General features: G+C 44.4%; 1 protein-coding gene across 1 annotated transcript in view; it reads left to right on the forward strand.

The window, feature by feature from the left end:
- Positions 1 to 2082: 2082 nt before the first annotated feature.
- aff3 (AF4/FMR2 family, member 3) overlaps positions 2083 to 23236 on the forward strand; it is a 95795-nt gene continuing 74641 nt past the window's right edge. The window contains exons 1-4 of the mRNA XM_078545644.1: positions 2083 to 2233; positions 2854 to 3870; positions 16916 to 17040; positions 19902 to 20109. Of these exons, the coding sequence (XP_078401770.1) occupies positions 2084 to 2233; positions 2854 to 3870; positions 16916 to 17040; positions 19902 to 20109 (1500 nt within the window). The 5' untranslated portion in view covers position 2083. The remainder of the gene's footprint in view (positions 2234 to 2853; positions 3871 to 16915; positions 17041 to 19901; positions 20110 to 23236) is intronic.

Here is a 23236-nt window from a genome sequence, read left to right on the forward strand (position 1 = left end):
GCCACAGCTCACTGTGGCTCTTCAGCTGCGTGTGTGGGAGCCCCAGCCGCCCCTTCTTACTAAGGTTGTTGCTCCTGCCTCTGCACAGCCAGGTACCTCAGTCGCTCTCTCCTCCGTCATCTTCACTCTATGTAAGCCATGAGGCATACAGCTAGTTCACCAGGTTCATGATCCTGATGTTGTACTCCTACAGGATGAAAGAGAGGGATGTGTGGGTTAGCATGGGTGTACTAAGATCCCGTCCTGGTTAAGTGTGAAGGCCCCTTAACACTTCCTGGAGAGTGCTGGCCACCACTTGGATGGCCAGAAATTAGTGCGCTGCATGGCTGCCCGAAACCCCACCCACCTCCACCTGACCGATTGGCGGCAGCTTTGCCCACTGGACTGCATGCTGTGCTCTCAGCTCAGGCGCAGGCATTCTCTTAACACGCGCTGCAAGGCTGCTCTGTTAGCTTGAACCATTGGGGAGACTGGTCCAAACAGGATGTTGACATTGCAAGGGGCTTTGAGTGCCTCCAGCAGTGACTGCTACATGGCCAGCTTTAACAAGGAGATTGTACAATGTGTGCAGCCATCCAAATGTTCTGCAGTCCACTGAAACCCTCATGACTTTACAGTCTGTGCTGGTGGTGGTGCTGAAAAGCTCTGGAGCACTTGGTGGCACTTTGGTGCCTCTGTATTGCTTTGGTGGACAGATAAGCCAGAGGCCCTACTCCAATCATATCAATGTGACGGCACCTGAACTGTCTCAGCTGCAGAAGAATGGCCACTTTATACAAGGTTTCCCTGATGCGTGGCCGCTTCTCTTGCCCACCCAATCTCCCCCACCTCGAATGCTTGTGTGCTATATTCAACGGCGGGGCTGCCCTTGCCCTCCCCCAACAAGCCGCCTCAATGGCAGGGCTGCCCTTGACACCTTGACACCACCGCGCACCCCCCCCACCACAACACTGTTCAAGCGTGAAGTCCAACAGGCAACCCTGGCAAGCGCTGCACATTGTTGCTGTGTACTTACCTCCGAGTTTCCCTAAAGTGCAGCCCACCAAGTGCACAACCTTTATGTGCTGTTGTGAAACACGTCATCATGCTTTCCCGCCAACCTGGATGGACGATCCAGTGAGGGGGGGGGACAATTCCGGCAGGCTGGCCTTAATGATATGTTGATATATTACAGTGAGGTTCCCGACGTCCGATGGCAGGAAACACGGCCCGTTGTCGGCAGGCTGAGCAGATGATCGCGAACTGGTTTCCCGTCGTCGTGAAACCGATCACACCCCATTGTCCACTCGTGCCACAGAACACACCCGATGCCGGCAGACATAGAAAATCCTGGCCTTTGATTCATTGGAAGGCATAGTGGGCAGAATAACAAAAATGGTTTCTGTTCATAGTTCATGGGCTCTGAGAACAAATTAACAAGTGAAATTATAATACAGCAAAACAGAAACAGGCATGTGGACAGGCTTTGAATTGGAAGGCATAAATTGGTGAAGCAGATTGACCACCTGTCATAATATGGCCTATCTAAGGAAAGGAAAATCAAGCAAGGTATGGAATGGATGGCCAATTCACTGCCCATTTTGTTGACTTGAAAATTAAGTTGTAAAAGATATGCAAGTTAACTGCGGTTGCAGTGACAGCTACCAATTTCAGTTAAGGTATTAACTTACAGATGGCAGCAAACATTTATAGTGTCTAGCTGTGAAGTTGATTCTGGGGTTTAGCCAACAGCTGGGCACATGTGTCTTTAGACCTATGAGTAGAACTCCGTTCCCAGCCTGTAATCTTTTGATGAGAGTGCTCTTACTCTCAAGCATTTAATCAACATCTCTTCCCAGTGCAATGACCTTCTAAGCATCTTTTAAACTAGACTTGGACTGAGTGTCAAATCAAAATAGATGGTTTCCTCCAGAAGATCTAGAATCAGGGCTTTGACCTGGTTAATTTTGTATTCCTATGAAGCAGAAACCACTTATCAGCAGTGCAGAAGTTATAAACACCCTGGGTGGATATTATTACCAAGGGTTGGAAACAGATACCTGTTTAATTTGTAACCTTTATTATACCTTCTTACAGTAGTCCAATGCAACAGTCTCAAGGAACAGCAGTTCATTGCAGTGATGAGCCAAGCAGTTCCAGTGAATCAGAAAGTAGTTCAGAGTCTGACTCTGAGGCTGAAATTTGCTCAAGTGACACCAATAGCAGTAAACCTTCACACATCACTGCTCCTGAGGTAGGAACACATTTCTAAATACCAATTGGTATTAAAGGTAAGCAAAAGTATAATACCATTGGATCAAAAAGTGGCAAGTGTCAAGAAGTGAACATTATTACATACTATAGCATTGTTTTCTGTAAAGCAAAGATATCTCATTGTTACTATCAGTGCAATAATATTTTTAAAATCCACTTAACTACTACAATAAATTTCCAATATATTTATCTGCAAAATTACATTGAGCAATTGTGTATAAAATCAGACAGTTGATTTAATCTTATTGAATGCCTGAAGTGCATTACATAATTTGTTTTATTACCCTTAATTAATACTGTTGTAATATAGTTGAAAAGAAGATATTATTAGCAAGGAACTGTTCCGAGCTAGTTTTAGATTTTTCTGTTCCACCCTAGAAATTTAACCATGCAGATTATTATAGTGGTGGGCTGTATTCTATAACCCTGTTAAGACCAAAAGCACTCATAAATACAAGTTTCCCTAACAAATACTTTAAAGTAATCACTATCAGTTAATTAGACCTCAGTTCTGCAATCATAATTGATTTAATAGAGTCTTGTTTTATATATATAGTTTATTGTTTTGAAATATTGTATTAAATTTGCATTTGTTTCCAGTCAGAGCAGACCTCAACTAGCAAGTGGCAACTTGACAAATGGTTAAACAAAGTAAACTCACGAAACAATAACAGCATCACTGTGAGCCAAAATGGTAATTATGGACTCAGCAACTATCAATTTCATAGTCTGCAACAGAAAGAGAGCCCAGAAAAGGCTAAAGCTCTTCTATTCAGTCAAACAGACTTCAAAGACCAAGAAAATCAAACTTCTAATGGAGAAAAGCAAAGGGCCAAAACTGCTCACAAAACTAAATGTTGTAAACAAAAGTTACCTACTCATGATGAATCTGCCTCCCATAGAAGGACATTGAGCAAAGAACAATCCAGAAGGACAGTAAAAATGTCTGTTAAAGGTGATCTCAACTTGTTGAACTCAGAGAATCAAAGCATAATTTCTAAGGGAAGAGGAAGCCAGAACTCCAGTACATCAGAACAGCACAAAACCAAACCTAATGACATCAAAACAGGGTCTAAAAGAGAACTGCAGATGGGTACTCTTTGCGAAAAAAGGAAGCACAGGAAAACTAGCAAAAATGTACCTAAATCCAGAGAATTTGTTGGCACTGAATATTTAGCATCTTCAACTTCATCAGGTTCAAGACTAGACTCAGAGAATGAAGATTTTCTTCCAGCCAAATTTCCACCACCATCTGCTTCGCCAGACAACCACAAATTAAATGACTGTAGCAACAGTCTCAGCAGAGTCAGGAGCTGCAACGCAGTCAACTCTGTCAATAGGACTATTAATGAATCAACGAATGACTCAGAAGCACAGCTGTTTGCTTTGGTTCCTTTTGGTCGAAATGAACTTCTTTCACCTTTAAAAGACAATGAGGAACTCAAGTCTCTCTGGGTAAAAATAGACTTGACACTTTTATCCAGAATTCCTGGACAGTTCCCCAAAGAGTCTCTAACCCAAAAAAATGTTGCTGAGGGGATTTGCAATAGCAATGTTAATAAAGGTTACAGTTCCTCAAGAGAGAAACCATTAACAAAACCAATAAGAAAACGCAAGGTATGTCAATGTCTAATTATTTTTAAATGATAAACATTATCATTATCATTGTGTCGCAGACTGCTGAAGGAGGCAAGGGAGGAGATCGCGGGGGCTCTGACCCAAATTTTTAATTCTTCCCTGGCCACGGGGGAAGTGCCAGAGGACTGGAGAACAGCTAATGTGGTTCCGCTATTTAAGAAGGGTTGTAGAGATAAGCCAGGGAACTACAGACCAGTGAGTCTCACGTCAGTGGTAGGGAAACTATTGGAGAAAATTCTGAAGGAGAGAATCTATCCCCACTTGGCGAGGCAAGGTTTGAACAGGGATAGTCAGCATGGCTTTGTCAGAGGGAGGTCATGCCTAACAAATTTGACTGAATTTTTTGAGGAGGTGACCAGGTGTGTAGATGAGGGTACTGCAGTTGATGTAGTTTATATGGATTTCAGCAAAGCCTTTCACAAGATCTCACATGGGAGACTTATAAAGAAGGCAAATGCACATGGGATACAGGGTAATTTGATAAGGTGGATTCAAAATTGGCTTAGTTGTAGGAGACAGAGGGTGATGACAGAAGGATGCTTTAGTGACTGGAAGCCAGTGTCCAGTGGCATACCACAGGGATCTGTGCTGGGTCCCCTATTATTCATCATTTATATAAACGACATAGATGACCATGTGGGGGTAGGATTAGTAAGTTTGCGGATGACACAAAGATTGGCTAGGTGGTTAACAGTGAGGTTGAGTGTCTTGGGCTACAGGAAGATATAGACGCGATGGTCAAATGGGCAGATAAGTGGCAGATGCAATTTAACCCTGAAAAGTGTGAGGTGATACACTTTGGAAGGAGTAATCTGACAAGGAAGTATTCAATGAACGGCATGACACTAGGAAGTTCTGAGGAACAAAGGTACCTTGGCATGTGTATCCATAGATCTCTGAAGGCGGAGGGGCATGTTAGTGGGGTGGTGAAAAAGGCATATGGGACACTTGCCTTTATCAATTGAAGCATAGACTACAAAAGTAGGGAGGTCATGTTGGAGTTGTATAGAACCTTGGTGAGGCCACAGTTAGAGTACTGTGTGCAGTTCTGGTCACCACACTATAGGAAGGATGTGATTGCACTGGAGGAGGTGCAGAGGAGATTCACCAGGATGTTGCCTGGGATGAAACATTTAAGTTATGAAGAGAGGTTGGATAGACTTGGGTTGTTTTCGTTGGAGCAGAGAAGACTGAAGGGTGACCTGATTGAGGTGTACAAGATTATGAGGGGCATGGACAGGGTGGATAGGGAGCAGCTGTTTCCCTTAGTTGAAGGGTCTGTCACAAGGGGACATAAGTTGAAGGTGAGGGGCAGGAGGTTTAGGGGGGATGTGAGGAAAAACTTTTTTACCCAGAGGGTGGTGACAGTCTGGAATGCACTGCTTGGGAGGGTGGTGGAGGCGGGTTGCCTCACATCCTTTAAAAGTACCTGGATGAGCACTTGGCACGTCATAATATTCAAGGCTATGAGCCAAGTGCTGGTAAATGGGATTAGGTAGGTAGGTCAGGTGTTTCTCACGTGTCGGTGCAGACTTGATGGGCCGAAGGGCCTCTTCTGCACTGTGATTCTGTGATTATTTAATGTGTAGCTTGTGATCTGCCAGTGGAAGTGGGAGGCAAGAGATGGTGTGAAGTCCTTTCACCTCAATGCAATACAGTCAAAATGGAAAATCTCAGAAATGCCCTTTCAAAGTGGGCCAATCAGGATGGATGCCTGTCAACAGTTTTTCAGGGTTCTAGGCTAAGATCCAAGCTTGGAGCCCACCAAGTGGAGTCTAATTCCACTGAGCAGGAGACTCATTTCACACAATGTCCCGGCTGTCCAGAAGATCCTAGGCTAGCCTAGAAGGCTTCTTCCCCGAGCCAGTCACCCCTGATGCATGGGACCATAATCTGGAATGGGAGCGTACCTGAAAGCCTACAAGCTTTCAGAGCATGTTTATTTTACATACATAATATATTCAGTTTGCTTCTTAATTAATGCAAACAATCAAATGTTTTTTTTTCCTTATTTCTTCCTATCAGTATGGTCTTTTGGATGTGCTCTGACTTCCACTAAATCTGCCTAATTCAGGTGGAACACTGGATGCACCTGAATAAAATAAAATTAGGTTATTTAGACAGGACAGCGGGTAGTACAATAGACCATTTGCCTATTCCAAAACAAGTGATAATACAATGTAGCCTTTTAAAAGAATTATTCTCGGATATTGATGGCAAGGCTGGCGTTTATTCCCCAAACCTAGTTTTCTTTGTGTAGCTTGCTAGGCCACTTCAGAGGACAGTTAAGATTGAACCACTTTGTCGTGAGAATGGAGTCACATTGAGGGCGCAGCAGGTAAGGACAGCAAGGTTACTTGGCTAAAAGACATCAGTGAACTAGTTGGTTTTTTAATGACAATTTGACAATATCATGGTCATTTTTACTAATATCATTTTTACAACATAGTACATGTTTAACAGCATTGAGTGATTGTCAAAATTTTCAGTCATCGGCCTTCGCAACAGGTAGTGTTGTATACTGGTAACAAGTCTATTGAAGGCAACTCCAGTCTTCACCTGTTTCTGGAACTCTGCCTCAATGTAGATAGTGAGTGCAAGGACCTGATCAGAGCAGCATCTTCCTTCTCTGTAAAATAGGCTTTACCCGGTTAATGACAGGCTGTTCAACCACCTTGTAGGGTGCAGGCAGGAAGGCAATTGGACAGTAGCTTTTGGGATCATGAATTCTTTTCCTGGCTCTAGGATGGCAATAACTTTAGAATGGCACCACACTTCTGGGATTATCCCGTCAAGGATGTTGAAGACAAGTTGGTCAGCTACGTTTAACCGTTTGGGCCTTGGTTCTTGAGGCATCTGGGTAGATGCCACCAATCCCAGTAACCTGCCCAGACTTGGCAGCTGTCAGCACTGTGACCACCACTTCACAGGTGAAAGCAGCTGGAAAATTGATGTGTGGAGAAGCATTTTACAGAGTGAGCTTAAGCAGCTTTTCCAGTTTTTTTTCTTTGTTGGTTAGGAGGTGGGCTCTGCTGACATCTGCACTGACCTTTGGTGCCTCATGTCAGGGCAGTGAGGCAGCTCCAAGTAGTGAAGCAAGTTCCAGGGTTTCCTGCTGAAACATGAGAAATCCAGATTTTGAGTTGTTTCTCACCATTGTGCTAATCTGCCTTCATTTAGGGAATCTAGGAGTGCTGTTAATGTATCTGGGTTTTAAGTTACATTAAGCTCTGCCAAAAATCTCTCAATCTCCTGGTAGATCAACTTGGCATGTTTTGTTTCCTGTAGCCACACGGGATAATTCTGGCAGCTCCTACTTTCAGCAATCGAACAAAACAGTTGTAGTTGTTTGAAGATGGCGCCATTCTCTGGATTATGTTCTTGATAGTCTTCATGAAGGCCAGGAAGCCTAATGAAAGTTCCATCCTTGTTTCGGGACCTTGGCAATTATTGACAGCTGAATCCCTACATGTGCTATGCTGGGTGGATGCTGTGTGTGGAGATAGTTCTTCAGGATCTTCCACCCCAACGTGAGTTGCTGTCCTTTGCTGTCATTGGTTGTGAAACGGATACTGGTGAATATTCCTTCTACTGCCGAGCACAGGAAAAGGTGCCTGGCTGTTTGATATCATAGACAAAATGGATATCAGAGACTAATGCCTAGTCTTCTAGGTGTTAACTTTCTCAGTTTATATTTTGGTAGCCCCATGAGAAGTGTGTTGTTGAAATTGCCGATGCAGAAGCCTGGGTGATTGACGATTGGTTGGGCAATAGTTGGCCATGTTACAGTCAGCAAGTTGTAAACATTCATGATGGTCAGCTTCTCCAGTCTGATTGTAATGGAGAACAGTAAGCTGTCTGCTGGAGAGAGACTTTGGTAATCAGTTCAGTCTGGACATATGTGGCAGTACCATATTGGACATGGTATCAGCATTCTATGATGTGGAACCCATGGATCTGCTTCCTTTATCAGTTGGGTTCAGGTAGATGTGTTCCTGGAGGGCCAGAACATCGATCATTCATGTTCTAATTTGCCTTAAAAAGATCTCATACTTCGCTGTAGACAGATCCTCAACATTGCATTGATAATTGTGAAATGTTGGACTGATTATCTTGGTTGATTTGTACTGGAAGGGATTTTTGGTTGGAACATTCAGTGCTTTCATGCTTTTCAGATTGTGCGGCCACTTTAGGGCATTCAGTCAACTTCTTGATGACATTAACTGCCAAGTTGTCTATGATCTAGCACTTACAAGGAGACCACATCAGGCTGTCATCAATCTCATCATGAAACTGAGGAGACAGCACAAAGTATACCTGCTGCCTGCCTCAACGGGAATGGGTGCAGTTGGTGTGAATTGCAACTCTACGCCCATCAATGGGTGCAGACCAATTTTTAGTCCCAAGTGAAAACAACAATTTAAATGCTAGGTACTCTTTTATAAATAACTCCTAAATAAACAGTGTTTCCTTCCTTCTTGCATTTTTTAACCACTGAGGCACCTATCTTTGTCTGAAGTGTATCTTTTGGAAGTTTAAATCTTGTGGGTCAATACTAACCCTCCAAAATGTGTAGGAGAGGATTGGGAGCTGTGGTTAAGAATTAAACACCCTGAAACGTGACCCCACTCCACAGTGTACATGTCAAACACATTTTTACATGGCAGTTACCATGTTTCTGTCCTGCCCTTGAGAGGCAAGGTGCTTCATTATAATATTTAAGCCAGGCTCGGTTCCCACTATGCAGTTAGAGGCCTGATTTAAATATAACTCTGACCAACTTTCCCAGGGCTCGGGAAACCCGGCAACTAAATGAAGAATGGAGCAGCTGAATCAAGCAAGGAGTATAGTTTATAACACTGCATGTGAACCAGGAGGAGCTGCAGTACTCTCCACGTCTCCTCTGCCCATCGCAGCCTCTCCACACTGTCTCGCTCAGCCAGATTCTACCCCCAGCCCACCACCACACACGAATCTTTGTCTCACTCCTTCTCTCCCTTCACTCCCAATTAACTGTTCCTGTCAACCTGGGTGGCCGGTCGCTGGGAAGAGGAATAGAAAGTGCTAATAAGGTCATTTTGTTTGATTCACTAGGACCTAGGTGTTCCCAGGATTTATGGGATCCCCCCCACCCTCATGTCACTGCAGTATACCCCACTCCCTCCTCGTAAATATAGGGGCCTTAGATTTGAAGGGTTGTGACTTCTTAAATATCTTGAAGCAGTTATCAGACTTTCTGAATTTAAATAACTGTTGGGCACCTTTGAAAATAGCTCACTGTTGTGTATAGCTGAATAGATCACTCTGTTTCTGCAAATGGTCTACCCTTAAGTTTTGCAGATAACTGATGAAACTTGCAAAATGTGTACCGTTAGTTAATCTTGGAATAAATTTCTTAAAGTAGTTAGCTTTTTTGTTAAAACTACTTCTGACTGCTGAGTAATTTTAAAGGAAGCAAAACAAAATTAAAACAAGACAAAACAGCCAATTTTCTTGTCACCAATGGCTTCACTCTTCCTTATGCTCAGTTGGAGAAATTAATGATTTATTCATAACTTGATATTGGAGAAGCAATCTGACAGCAGAGCATGGTTGTGGGGTTGAGAGAATCGGAGAGTAGGAGATGGGTGTCATCAGCATTAACATGGAAGCTGACTTCATGCTTGCAGATGATGTCTCCAAAGAGCAACACATGTTGAGTAAGAGGAGGAGACAAGGTGTGTGGCTATGTTCCTATGACTTCACAAGTGTATAGATGGAAGAAAAAGCTTTGATAGAAATGCACTGACTGCGTTCAGATATTTAGGCATGGATCCATACATGTAGCTGGCCAAAAGAAAGGTCAGGCAATGGTCATCTGTGCAAGCAGGCCAAGTAGGAAAAGAAATGATAACGTACTACCGTCACGTCATAGAGGATGTTAATCTTTTGAGCTAGATCCATCTTAGAAATATGAAAATGGTGGAAACCAGACTACAGGGATTCAAATAGAGAGTTTCAGAAAAGATAAGCTAATAGACAGGAACATATTCAAAGACCTTAGAAAGGAAATGTAGGTTTGAGCTGGAACAATAGTTAGAGAGGAAGGACAGGTAAAGGATTTTCAGAGGAGGCGTAATAATCGCAGTTTTGAATGGGAAAAAGATGAATGTTAAGTAAAATAAACCATTAACACTATTGGTTAGCATGCAGACCGGGAGGAAAGTTCAATGGTCAGAGATTATGTTGGGAGGGGATCATGGAAGCAGGAATTGGATCTCACAGAAGAAATTACTTTCAAAAGAGTAGGGTGAGAGATGGGGTGAAACTGCAACATGGCAAGTGCTCAGGGTTAGAGTAGGTAGGAGATTGGTTAAAGTTTAGGACAGGAGGAAGGAAATGGAGGAGGCAGAAGTCTCAATTTTAGAAATGAAGAACTTGCTATGTGCAAATTGGTTGCCACATTTCCTACATTATATCAGTGACTACACTTCAAAACTAAAGGCCTCCAGTTCATCTACAGAGGTGTCTACATACATACTGGCGAAAAACTGTTCAGACTTGCCCACCTGAGATCCAAGACAAAAGTGTGCCCAGTCCTCATCAGAGAGTTGCTCTATGCCAGTGATGCCATACTAGCATTCCACACTGAGGAACTTCTTTCGTGGCAAAAGGAAAGATAGTCCCATGGCTGTAAAAAGTTTGGTTTGACCATCGGTGCCATTCACCGACATCACACTGGACTTGCGTTATGGCAGCTAGTGCCATAAAAAGGGGTCGTGTCCTGTCTTTCCCCCCCCACACTCTACAGCACTGAAACAGGGCTCTCAGAGGAACGCTGCACTCCACATTTCTGGTAAAGCTGGGCTCAGAAGACCCAGCAAGAAGTGCGGAGCAGCTTCAAAGGGGCAGGATGTTTGATCGGAGCGGCAATCTGGCAATGATTGCCACTCTTCAGAAGATCCGAGCCATTATCACTAAGTTTGGAGATTCAGTAGTAGGTATTGCAATATTGTTAGAATGTGTTTGGCTCTTCAATAATTTGGAAAGAAAATTCATCTGAAACTATTGAAATGAGAACTATTGGCCACCTAGATCATCATCAGAGCACTGAGTCATTAACAACAAATCTTCCTGTATCTTGTATCCAGTACAAGGGTGGCAGACAATTTGTAGCCTTTTCATTTAAATGTTCCTCCCATTGGCATGGCACTATGCATTCATCTTTAGGTTGTGGACAAACATTTTTGACTTAAGCATTATGCTTTAAGAGTGGTTGGCTCAAGTTTCTATTTATATTACAAGTCCGTTTCCAATGGTGTTGCATAGATACAGTCAAGCTAAGTATACTCTTCAGGACAAGCAGGATTAAAGGGAGGGGACAGATGGACAAGGGACAATTGTGACAATGGAGACGAGAAGAGGGCAGAGAGCCAAAGTCAAGTGAGACAATGGGAGCTTAGGTAGATTTGCATTAGACATCCATACTGTTGGAATGGCTGCCTGTATTAAGTCTCGGAAAAGCCAACATTTCCTCCACATGGACATTAGGAAGACCAAGGGTGGAATTTTCCGTGCCTGTTGGCATCGGGTATGCTCAGCAGCATGAGCGGACAATTTAGCGAGAAGGCCAAAAATCAATTTGCAATCGTGCACTAAGCCCGTCGATGGCGAGCCACGTTTCCTGCTGTCGGACATCGGGAACCTCATTGTAATACATGTGTGTACCATTATAAGGCCAGCATACTGGAATCATCCCTGCCCCCCACCGCTGGATCGTCCACCCACGTTGGCATGATTGCACATCAATGTGTTTCACAACAGCATATATAACATGGGCATTTGGCAGCTGCACTTTGAGGGGAACTCGAATGTGAGTGCACAGTAATGTTGCGCAGCGCTCATGAGGTCGCCTGTTGAACTTCAAGGTTGAGGCGTGTTGGGGGGTGGTGGGGGTAAGGGCTGCCCTGCGGTTGAAGCGATTTGGGGGGTGCGGGGCGGGGAGGGCTGCCCTGCAGTTGAAGTAGTGCACAAGCACGTGTGGAATCGGGGGAAGGAAGCAGCCATGCATTAGGGAGACCTTGTATAAAGTGACCATTTCTCTGCAGCTGAGACAGTTCAGGCACAGCCACATTGATATGCATAGAGTCCGGCCTCTAGCTTATCTGCTTAAGCAACGCAGAGGCATGAAAGTGCCACCAAGTGCTCCAGAGCTTTTCACCCCTTGAGCATAGACTGAAAACTACTGAGCATTTTAGTGGACTGCAGAACAGTTGGACAACTGGGTACAACGTACAATCTCCTTGCTAAAGCTGGCCATGGAGCAGTCACTGGTGGAAGTGCTCACAGCCCCTCGCAATGTCATCATCTCCCCCATGGTTCAAGCTAACGGTGCAGCCTTGCAGTTTTGGGTTAGGAGAATGCCTGGGCCTCAGCTAAGAGCATAGCATGCAGTCCAATGGGCAAAGCTGCTGCCAATCAGTCAGGTGGAGTGGAGTGGGGCGGGTGGGGTCTTGGGGTCTCCATGCAGCGCATTAAACTCTGGCCATCCAAGTGGTGGCCAGCACTCTCTGGAATGCATTAAGGGGCTTTCAAACTTAACCAAGAGAGGTTCTTAGTACACCGATGCTAACCCACGTGTCTCTCTCATCCTGCAGGAGGAGTACTTCAGGATCATGGAGCCTGGTTAACTAGTTGTATGCCTCGTGGCATACAGAGGTTGAAGGTGGTGCAGAAGAGAGCAACTGAGGCACCTGGCTGAACAGAGTGAGGAGCGGCACCCACAGGAAAAAGGGGCGACTGGGGTTCCCCCACATGCCGCCAAAGAGCCACAGCGAGCTGTTGCTGGTTGGCGCCTTGCTAGGCCCAGGGTCTATAAACACCGCCTTTCATTCCTGCAGATGACCAAGAACCAGTGTCGCTGAAGACTGCGCATGTCCAGGGAACTAGTCAATTACATCTGCCAGCTACTGCAGGATTTGGCATCATGTGGACATGGAGGGCATCCACTGCCAGTGGCCATGAAAGTGACAGTGGCACTCAATCTTTACACCAGTGGCTCTATTCAGGGTTCCACAGGTGACCTCTGTTGGAAAGCACAAGCCTCAACCCACAAATGCATCCATGAGGTCACGGATGCCAATTTCGTGAGCACACACAACTTTGTGCATTTCGCCTGAGACCAGGAAAGCCAGGATGCAAGAGTGATTGGATTTACCCAGATCTCGGGTTTCCCACAGGTGCAGGGTGCCATCGACTGCACTCACCTGGTGCTCAGATCTCCTTCTCAACACGTGGTCAACTATGTCAACCGCAAGGGCTTCCATTCGCTGAATATGCAGCTGGTGTGCGACCACCAGAAACACGTCCTGCAGGTCTGTGCGCGGTTTCCAGGGAGTGTCCATGACTCCTGCAATCTCAGTTGGTGTCGGATCCCAGGCATCTTCCAGGGTCCACAGAGGCTGCAGGGATGGCTCTTCGGGGACAAGGGCTACCCGCAGAGGCCGTGGCTGATGACACCCGTGTGGCAGCCTCAGACTGCAGCAGAGCGAATGTATAACGATGCTCATGCAGCAACTTGCATCTTGGTGGAGCAGACCATCGGGATGCTGAAAATGAGGTTCTGGTGCCTGGGCCGGTCTGGCGGAGCCCTGCAATACAGTCCACAGAGGATGTCATGCATCATTGTCATCTACTGCGCCTATTACAACCTGGCGCTGTAATGGGGAGATGAGCTGGGTGAGGAGGAGATGGAGGAGCTGGAGGTCTCCTCCAATGAGGAGGACGGTTATGGAGATGAGGGTGAGGACATCCTTGAAGGTGATAATGATGGGGATGAGGCCCTCGCACTGGTCAGATGAGGCAGGCGTGCTCGGAGGGCCCTCATAGCTGCTAGATTCGTGGAGAATGATGACGGCATGCAGTGAGGAGACACCATAGGTCCTCACATTGCACCTGTGAACGTTTGACTCCAGCCTGGATTATAGAAGAGCACACACCCTCCGTGATAATGCTCCTGTCATGGAGATGCAACATAGGCCCTAATAGTCACTTGATTGCAGGAGGATGATAACAAAATGCAGTGAGGACGTTCCATAGATTTTCACATAGCCTCTGTGAATGTCTTGCTCCTGCCTGACCAAGGGAAGCTCTCTTGTGCTCCATGATCAGGGTCATATCACGGAGACACTGCCGTGAAACTTTAGAAGCATCTGATCTTTTCTCCGACTTCAGCACCTGAGCCCTTCAGCAGCACAGTGTCACAGATGCTGAAGAGATGGGGGCCAGCCCCATCTTAAAGGTGCTGAGAGCAAACCAAGAGAATGATGGAACTCTCTGATGTCTGCCCACAACATTCTGGCAGCAATGACGAGCAACATCGAGGTGCAGTCATCACTGATGTGTCCAGGGAGTGTGAGGCCGGACCATCACTTTGTCCTGAAGGCTGCACAGAGCACAGGGAAGAGGTCCTGGACTGAGACACCTGCCTTTAACTTATGCAGAAATGTTTCACATCTGAGTGACACAAGCACTGCTCATCAGAACAAGGAGCCATAGGCAGGAAGACACTCTTGGGAGTTTATTTACAATAGTGAACAGTGTGTACAAGTGATTAACACCCGTGCCCAGGCTGTGCAACTAATTCTTTTTAACTTTCCTAACCCTGCCGCTACGTCTTGGTGTTCTGTGGACATTCACAGTGGAGGTGGAGGCAGCCTGTTGACTGCTACACACTGTCTGTGATTACCTTGGCGGGCGTTGTCTGGAGGGCTGAGATCTGGAGGGCCCCAGCCTGCATTCAGAATCCTGCTATCTGGCAGGTGCACCCTCCTCAGCCTGGGGCTGCTGGGGTTACAGGAAGAGAGGATTCAGATGGACTGGACACTCCCAGCGTCAAGTGGATGGATCACCCAGCGGGTACACCTGCTGATCCTCCTCTCTAAGGGCGCCCAAAAGTCTCTGGCTGACTCCTTGAGGAGAAGGGGAAGCAGGAGTGAGACTGAGCTGCCCTCTTGCTTACACACTGTTGGAGGCCAACTATGGTGTCAGCAATAGATTCAGCCCATGCAGCAGTGCAGGAGTGATGTCCTGGACAAAGGTCTCCATGGCGGCTGCCATCCTACCAGTGTTGACCTCGGTGCGTTGCAGTGCCGATGCTATCACCTCAGCCTGAAGGCCAACAGACTCCTCCATCGTGCCTGCAATCTGAAGAGTGCAGCGGACATCCCTTCCTGATGTTTCCAAGCTTGCCTTTGCAGCTCCAGCAACTGAGCTATGACCAAGTCCAGAGGCTCATCATCTGACTCAGACTCAGCAAATTTCTGGCCTCCAGCAGTCCACCAAGTGCTGGGGACCTGGGAAGTCCCTGCCGCCACCTGCTGTGGATCAGAAAGCACAATGTGCTCATCAGATTGTGATCCCAAGGCTATTCTAAAGGTAGGCCTCACCAAGGTGTGTCTCTCTGTGCTGGTAGAGGGTGTGGGTGAGCGCTGTGACAGTTCTTCAGGGAAAGTGCCTTCAGATTCCTCTTCCGAAGTGTCTTCAGGGCATGATTGGAGGTCCTGGTTTGTGGACTCCATCAGCTGTTTCCCAGATGTGCCTGCGAAAGCAAGGAGAAATAATTAGTGTATGGCAGCGGCCTGTGAAACAGGACACATCACTCGCAGCATGGTTGTCTTACAGATGTTGCACAGCTGGATCCTTATTTGGTGCAGCAGCGCCGACCTCACCATCAGCACAGGACCGGTCCAGTGTGTCGCAGGCCAGCTGGATGGCTCTGTTTTCAAAGTCCATGAGGACCTTGATTTCAGGCATTCCTCCACCGGCCTGCGACCTCTCCCTCTTGTTATGCACCAGCTTGTCCTGCATGAATAGAGATGGAGAGAGTGTAAGCAGGGCGCCTGCCAGGACAGATGATAAAAATGCCTGACATGCGTGAGGGGTGAGTGCTCCCATGGATGGGATGAGGACAATGAAGGTGTGTGTGAGAGAATGAATGATGATGTCCCTTGAAGCAGCAGTGAGTGAGGGCCCTGTGGATGTGTGATGGGATTGTGAGTTGAGAGTTATGAGAAGAGTGGCTTACATTGGCGGAACGGAGGAGATCATTCACCCTGTTGCTGCACTGGGTGGCTGTCCTTTTTGCAGGGCGTTGGCGCTGACCACCGCTGCCACCGCCTCCCAAGTCGGATTGGTGATATTGCTGCCCATCCTGTGGCCAGAGCGGGGATAGAGGACATGCCGGCGTGCCTTCATTGCGTCCAGGAGGTGTTCGAGGGGTGCGTCATTGAACCTGGGGGCAGCCATCTTTTTGCCTTTCAGAGCCATCATGTCTTCCAAGCAGCAGTCCTGGGCAGGAAGCACTGAGAGTTGTGCATGCGGCTGCACTTTAAATATAGCACCCGGCGTGATGCGATAGCGAGGTGATGGAATGAAAGTCTACCCACCATCGAAATGCCGTGTTTCCCAGGAATGTATAATCAATGCGGCAGGATTGTGATGATTCGACGTGAAGAGTCAGCATCGCGGCCAGGGGTAAAATGTCCTTTATCCCACCCGCTACCGCACTTAGTGCAAATCTGGGACGATTCCACCCCAAAGCTATTGTTTACAACCTCCATCAAAATTTTGCATAATTACCATCAACTCCTTCCCCCTCCCTGGCTATCTGTTCACTCTGAAGTTGACTGTACAGAACCCCCAAAATTCTGTTTGACCCAGATCTGAGCTTCAAAACACATACATCCCACACATTACCCGGTGGTTTATTTCCACCACAACATCGTCTAATTGTTGAAGCAGAATCCTTAAATAATTTTAATAAAACATTTGATAATTTATTAAAGACATGAAATATTAAAATGTGTGGGATAAGCTAAACAATTGACTAGACCACCTGGCCCAAATGGAAATAAAAACATCTGCGCAGACAAGATGGGCTACATGCTCTATTTCGGTGCTACAATGTTTTTCTATGAAGCGGTTGTAAAATGTTTGTTAAATATTTATGAATATTAATAACTTTTGCCATTATATATTTTTGCAGTGTGAAAACAGCGATGCTTACAACAAAAATAAAAAGAACCGTTTAGACCGAGAGCGTCTCATTGAAGTACTGCCCTCCACTGACAGCTGTTCTCTGCCAAATCAAAAAGCCATGTGCATCAATGAGTAGGTGTTGTTACTTGTCCTTATCATTCTTTCTATTAGTGAACAGAAGCTAACTAATCCTCATTCTAAATAGTGGGGATTTTGAGCAGTCACTCAAGTAGAAAATAGCAGCCAACGGACTTTCAGAAGGGGAAGATCCAGCATGATACAACGCCTTGACTTTTCTGATGAAATAACATCACAAGTCAGCTGTGAAAATGATTATAGTATAGTGTACCCATGCTTCCAAAAAGCCAATCAACAATATTCATCATAAGAGGCTTTTACATTAGTTTTTCTAATTCAAGGTAAAACTTGTCAAGAAAGTGGTGGAATGAAAAAAAGCAGCCTGTATCAGCAACTGGTTTTCAAAAACTTAAAGCAAACTAAATGCATTTGTAGACAACATTAAACTTCAGGGAAGGCACAAGTCCAATGAGGTGGCCAAAAGAACCACAAAAGAGGTTAGATAAATTATGAATATTGGTTGAACATGATAAATGAAACTCAAAGTATGTACATCAAACTAGATTCACAACCAACAGAAGGTATTGATGCTCTCAATGTTGCCTTGGATGACTTTTGCATCATTTTGGCCACTTTGTTTGCTTGCTTTACATTGTTCAAGTTGCAATGTATTCATTGGCATTCACTTTCATTTTTACTTCTTTGTATCTTATTACCACCTAATATTGAAGAGAGATAATACTGATCTCGTCAACAGGTCCTTGGCAAAGTATGGGCAGTCATATGGAAATTCTGTTTGCTCTTAGGGGACTAGAAGATGAGGGTGAGGAGTTCTACAGCTATAAGTAAAGGCAGCTGTACCTGCATTAGTAGAGTGCTCAGTGGATCCATGCCTGTCTAAGGAATGCATGTATAGAAAACATCACAATTAACTAAACATGTCAGAGTAGCCAAGTCCTCGCTGCCTACACTTCATCAGATCTCCAAAAGCTTTCTGAAACCAGCATGGCTCTACTATGGTAGTGCAAGTCATGACTGGCCCAAACTTCTACGCTGCTGGCTGTTTTCAGACTACCAAATATTATAGCTATCAAATCCACGAGGTAGCAGTGCACCACTGTTAATTAAGTTAATTAAGAGTTGTTTGCAAGGGCTAAGAATTTTATCAATTTCCCTAATGGCAATGATTATCAGCAAAGGAGGGTTCTTCAGTTTTTAGTGGATAACATTTCAAAACACTAGGCTTCATTTATGTAAGCCATGTGGACATACAGGTTCCCTGTATCATTGCAATGGTGTGATGGCTCACGTGGTTTAGGGAGAAAGACAAAAATTTTATGTTGGGGTGATGGTCCCTTTAAGAGCTAAGTTTCTCTGAAAAAATATTTCTTGTACAAAGCACCTGGCTTCCAGTAAATGATCATGTGACCAAGTGGCCTGGGAAATAATCAATAGAAAAGGGGTCAACAAGAAGGTAATTATAGATTGTGTGTGTGTGTGCTTCTGTTTCAAGCAGGTTTATTGAATTTACTATAATCTGGGTGCAGAGCCAGGAACTTCTCTTTCAAGCAGAGCCCTTTTGAAATCCTGTGTTGGATAAAAGAGTTTAAGCCTCTTGTTAACTGAAGGATCCTTAACAATGGGTTGAAATTCTAAGGATAACCAAGCTGAGAAGGGAAAGACAGGATGTTTTACATAGAAGACTCCAGAGTTAAATAATATTAGAACCAGGAGAGTTCTGATCCAAGGTGGCTAAGCTTAAAACGCTTGCGATGCCTTTGTTGAAGGGGGAGTCACAACCATGAGACAGTGGGGTGAGATTTGAAGCAACAACCTTGACAGAAGTGGAAGGCCAAAGAAATCTCAGCCCTTATATGAATCTTTGAAACAGTATTCAAACCAAGTGGTTAATCTTCCAATTTCTTACAAGTTTTGAGCTTATTGGTGATGTAAGTCAAATGGGTGTAGAAGGAAATTTGTGTTACAAGTTTGGTTTAAAGGATAAGCATCTGCTTTCAGTGCACTTTTAATATCTTTAACATAACTGACTATTTAAGATAGAGTATAGTTATTATTATTCATGTTCATTGATTTTTCTGAAGTAAAATTTGTTTGATTTAACCCGTGAACCCTGTGGTTTCATTCTTTTACTAAATAGCTAGTTTTTTGGATTCTGAAATAAAATTACTGGTCTCTACCAAGATCATAATAGACTTTTCAACAGGAAAGGACACCATTCCATCAACTTGCAGTTGTTAAGTGATTATCAGGACTACATTCTGGAATTAGATTCTAGGCACCTTGGAACCTGCTGTAATGCCAATATATTCCAGTATATATTCATCCTATAACTTCAAACAAATGGCAACATTTGGGAGGAAGACCTCAAGCAACAAAAACTGTATTCACTTGCTGCACCATCTCTCCTGGTGGTACTTCTCACAACCAAAATTGGTAACTGTCCCTTACATCACCTTTCTGAGCGTCACGTTCACTGTTATTTCTGAAAAGGTGCTGTCTTTCCTCTTCCCCACTTGAGTTCTTAGTTCCTCATATGAAATATACAATAACAAAAGGAAGTCGCAACAAATTCTTCAGAATAAGAAGTGCAAGTGGCCCTTTAAGAAACTGCACCTACAATTTTAAGCTCCCTCTGTAGAATTCCCGCCTCTTCTCTCTGGCCTTAGTGCTATCAAAGCATAGCCCAATCCATACTGAGAAGGCATCTTTTATGTAAATGATAGCACCTATGCCCAATACCCTGCACCCCCAATGGAATTCTCACCCTCAATGTCTAGTTTACAATAAGCAGAAACTAAATATACATGAAAAATCCTAAATGGTTCTTTAATGTTGTTACCTTATACTCCAATATTTTGATCTCACTTTCTCCTTTTGTTATTATCTTAACGTAGATTATCCAAGCAAACAAATGAGACAGAGAAAATACATCAACCTTCATTTTCACCGTCACCCTGCATCTCAAATCAGAAGTACCCCATTGAAAATAACACTACCATTGAAGGAAGCAAGGACACTATTTTACCAAGCAGCTCCTCATCAACCTTCTCTTCCTTAAAACAGTGGAAATCTGAATCACAGTGTTGCACTAAAGACTCCAATGTAAGTAACCACAACAGCCTAACTCTGTACAACATGTAATAATATAACTTGCTGGGCATTGTATGTTTTGATTTATAGTCATTTGGTAGTACAGAACTAGAGTATTGCTGTCAAAGTTTTTTATCTTGTGCTCATCAGGACAGATTCATAAGAATACCAATTGTAAAAGAAAAAACACTGAATACAAATTGTAGAGAGAAAGATGTTTTATACTGCATGAGAAGAAAGTACTGATTGGTTGGCAAGTGAACTCTGATTGGTAGAGGCAATGGCATGGAACAGGGAACAGTTAACTGACAAGCGTTTGTTTAAATTCTAGCCAGGCAGGTTGACTTTGATTGTCAAGGAATTGCCATGGGGAATGAACCAGGGAATGACTGTCCCCCAAGCTTTTGTTGTTTAGTTGAAAAAGGCGTAATATATGGACATACTCCTTCTTTCTGCAAAGCACTGGGCCCAGGGTGTGAATATATGTAGCTTCTAGCGTGTGTACGTGAGTCACACTGCGATCTTGACTGATAATCTGAAATTGGTTGTCAGTGTAATTCTTAGTACAATCAGAATTGTTTAGCAAGTGCTGTCCAATCTCACATCTAATGTTGGACACTATGGGCAGAATTTTTACCTCGCCAGGCAGGCGCGTTAGGCAGGCCCGGAACGGCCGCACAACGGTCCGCCGCCCACGATCGAGCACTTTACTGCAATTTCACGCTGGCTGGCCAATTAACGGCTAGCCAGCATGAAATTCATGCTGATAGCCTCAGCATTGCTTGGGTGGGGGCGGGAGGTGTGCAAGCGTTAAAGTGTGCGCATGCGTGCGGGTACACTCAGTGAAAGCTCCTCGAAGGCACAGAGCTGCCTCAGAGAGCTGAAGATTTTGAACATTAAAAACAAAGATTTCAAAAATAAGAAAATCATGTCACCTCATGTGACATGCTAAAACTGAGTTTTAAAATTTTTTATTGTTTTTTTAATCACTGTTCGAAACTTCATCCCGACCGTGGGTGAGGTTTCGCAAAAAATGCACAGGCCGCTTGGCCTATTCACCCGCCTATCAACCATAAGATTGGATGGCAGGGAAATTTTCACTTTGATTAATGGGCTTAACAGCCCTCTTAATTGTTGGCGGGCACGCTGCCGACTCCCACGCGCGCCCACCAACCAAAATATCGCACAAGCGCGCGATGACGTCGGGACACTCGTCCGATATCATCTCACGCTATTTCATGCTCATGCGTGTCGAGCATGCGCCCGCATGCCGAGCTGAAAATCCTGCCCTATGTTTGCAAGCACAGGCTGGTTGGGTACAGTCAGTACTTTGCCTGTTGTGAACAGCCGAAAGGTTGTGCTGTTTGATACAATCCGCCAGTCATTGGGACATATGGCCCTACATACCTGGCATCACACTGGCACTGAAAATCATATACCATATTACTTATTCGAATGATTGGCAGAACGTCTTTTTTGGCTTGAAAGTAGCATCCTGTTAGTGGAATATACCACTCATGATGCTAATGCATAGTAGCTGGCTTCACCTGCTGCTCAAATTTCTGAGACATCTTACCCTTCCAGGGTAATCTGAGGTATCCTGGGCATATTTCAGGACTGAAAGTGGCGGTCTTAGGCCTGTTCATGAGTCTGCTTGATATACAGCGAGCAATGATCTGATCAGTGTTGCCATTATCCTGCAGAGTGGCTTTGAAGCGCCTTATTTCAGCATCAAGCTTGCACAGTGAGCAAAAGGCTCGGGCCCTAATTATGAGGTTGCTGATAATGCCAATATTATAGTGCATGGAACTGTAGGGTTCCCAATGTGTATATTGACCAGTGAAGGTAGGCTTGCAGTAGACAATAATAGAGAATCCATTGGCAGATTTCTCAACTAGCACATCGATGAAAGGGAGCTCATTGACTACCCCATAACAAAGGTCACAGGATGGAGCTCATTAAGGTGTGTAAGGAAATTCTTACATGCAGCTGCAGATTCAAATATAGCAAACCTATCATCTGTATATCGGAAATATGCAAGGGGGTGGGAGGTTAAGTGTCATTCTGTAAAAGATGTGTTTCTCATGGAAACTGACAAAAATGTTTGCAAGAGCTGAGCCTTGAGGGGATCCCATGGCATCACCATCTATTTGAGCATAAGTGGTGTCATTAAAACACCATGGTGTCATTTTGATTTATCATTTCAAAGACTTTGTGAGAGCCTTTAACATATTACAAAATCTGGTGTTCATATAGTGATGGCTGGGTAGAATGATGGTGATTAAACCAAACAGTACGTGAACAAATATTTATTGGAATCACAAAAATAGTGTCTTTTCCATTTATGTATTTGAATTGTCACACACCAAACTAGTATTGTTGTGATGGAGGGGAGTGTGGAGATTATAATGTGGGAAAGTAAACCAGATATTGCTACCGTATCTGCAGAAATTCTTGAGAAGGAATTTATAGCTGCAATCAAGAAGAAGCTAGATAAGTACATGAAGGAAAAAGGAATAGAAAGGAATGCTGCTAGGGTTAGCTTAAGTACGATGGGAAGAGGCTCATGTGGACCAAAAATACTATAGCCGAGTGGCCTGTTTCTTTGCTGTAAATTTTATGTAATTCTATATAATTCAATTACAGAATTTCTCATACTCATTGGAAGCCAAGAAACTGGTTGCCAATATCCTCTGACAAAATAAACAAATGAGAAATCTTACAGAACTTTACTGGCCATTTTGCTATAGTATATCCATACTGCTCACAATGACAAAGAATGAAGCAGGAGTGAGAGCATCAGAAAAACTTAATGTTCTATATGCACAGGATTTAGGACATTAAAAATGTGGAAAACGTCATAGTTTTCTCTGGTGCACTGATATTTGCACTGTGAACTGAAAGAAATGCAGGAAAAATAGAATAGAAATAAATATGATGTTTATAGTCAGATTGTGTTATGTGACTACTGGACAAATTTACTTTGAGCTCTGTTTTATGAATGCAGGCATCTAAAATATTGCAAAGAATGCTCACTCCTTATGAGTCCTTAAAAATATATGCACTTGGAAATCACTGCTACTGAAAGTTACACTAACATCTTCCCCGAGCTGCACATGGAAAGTCTAGGGCACACCTG

Source organism: Cetorhinus maximus, chromosome 7 (genome assembly GCF_964194155.1).
Source record: "Cetorhinus maximus chromosome 7, sCetMax3.hap1.1, whole genome shotgun sequence".
Classification (NCBI taxonomy): Eukaryota; Metazoa; Chordata; class Chondrichthyes; order Lamniformes; family Cetorhinidae; genus Cetorhinus; species Cetorhinus maximus.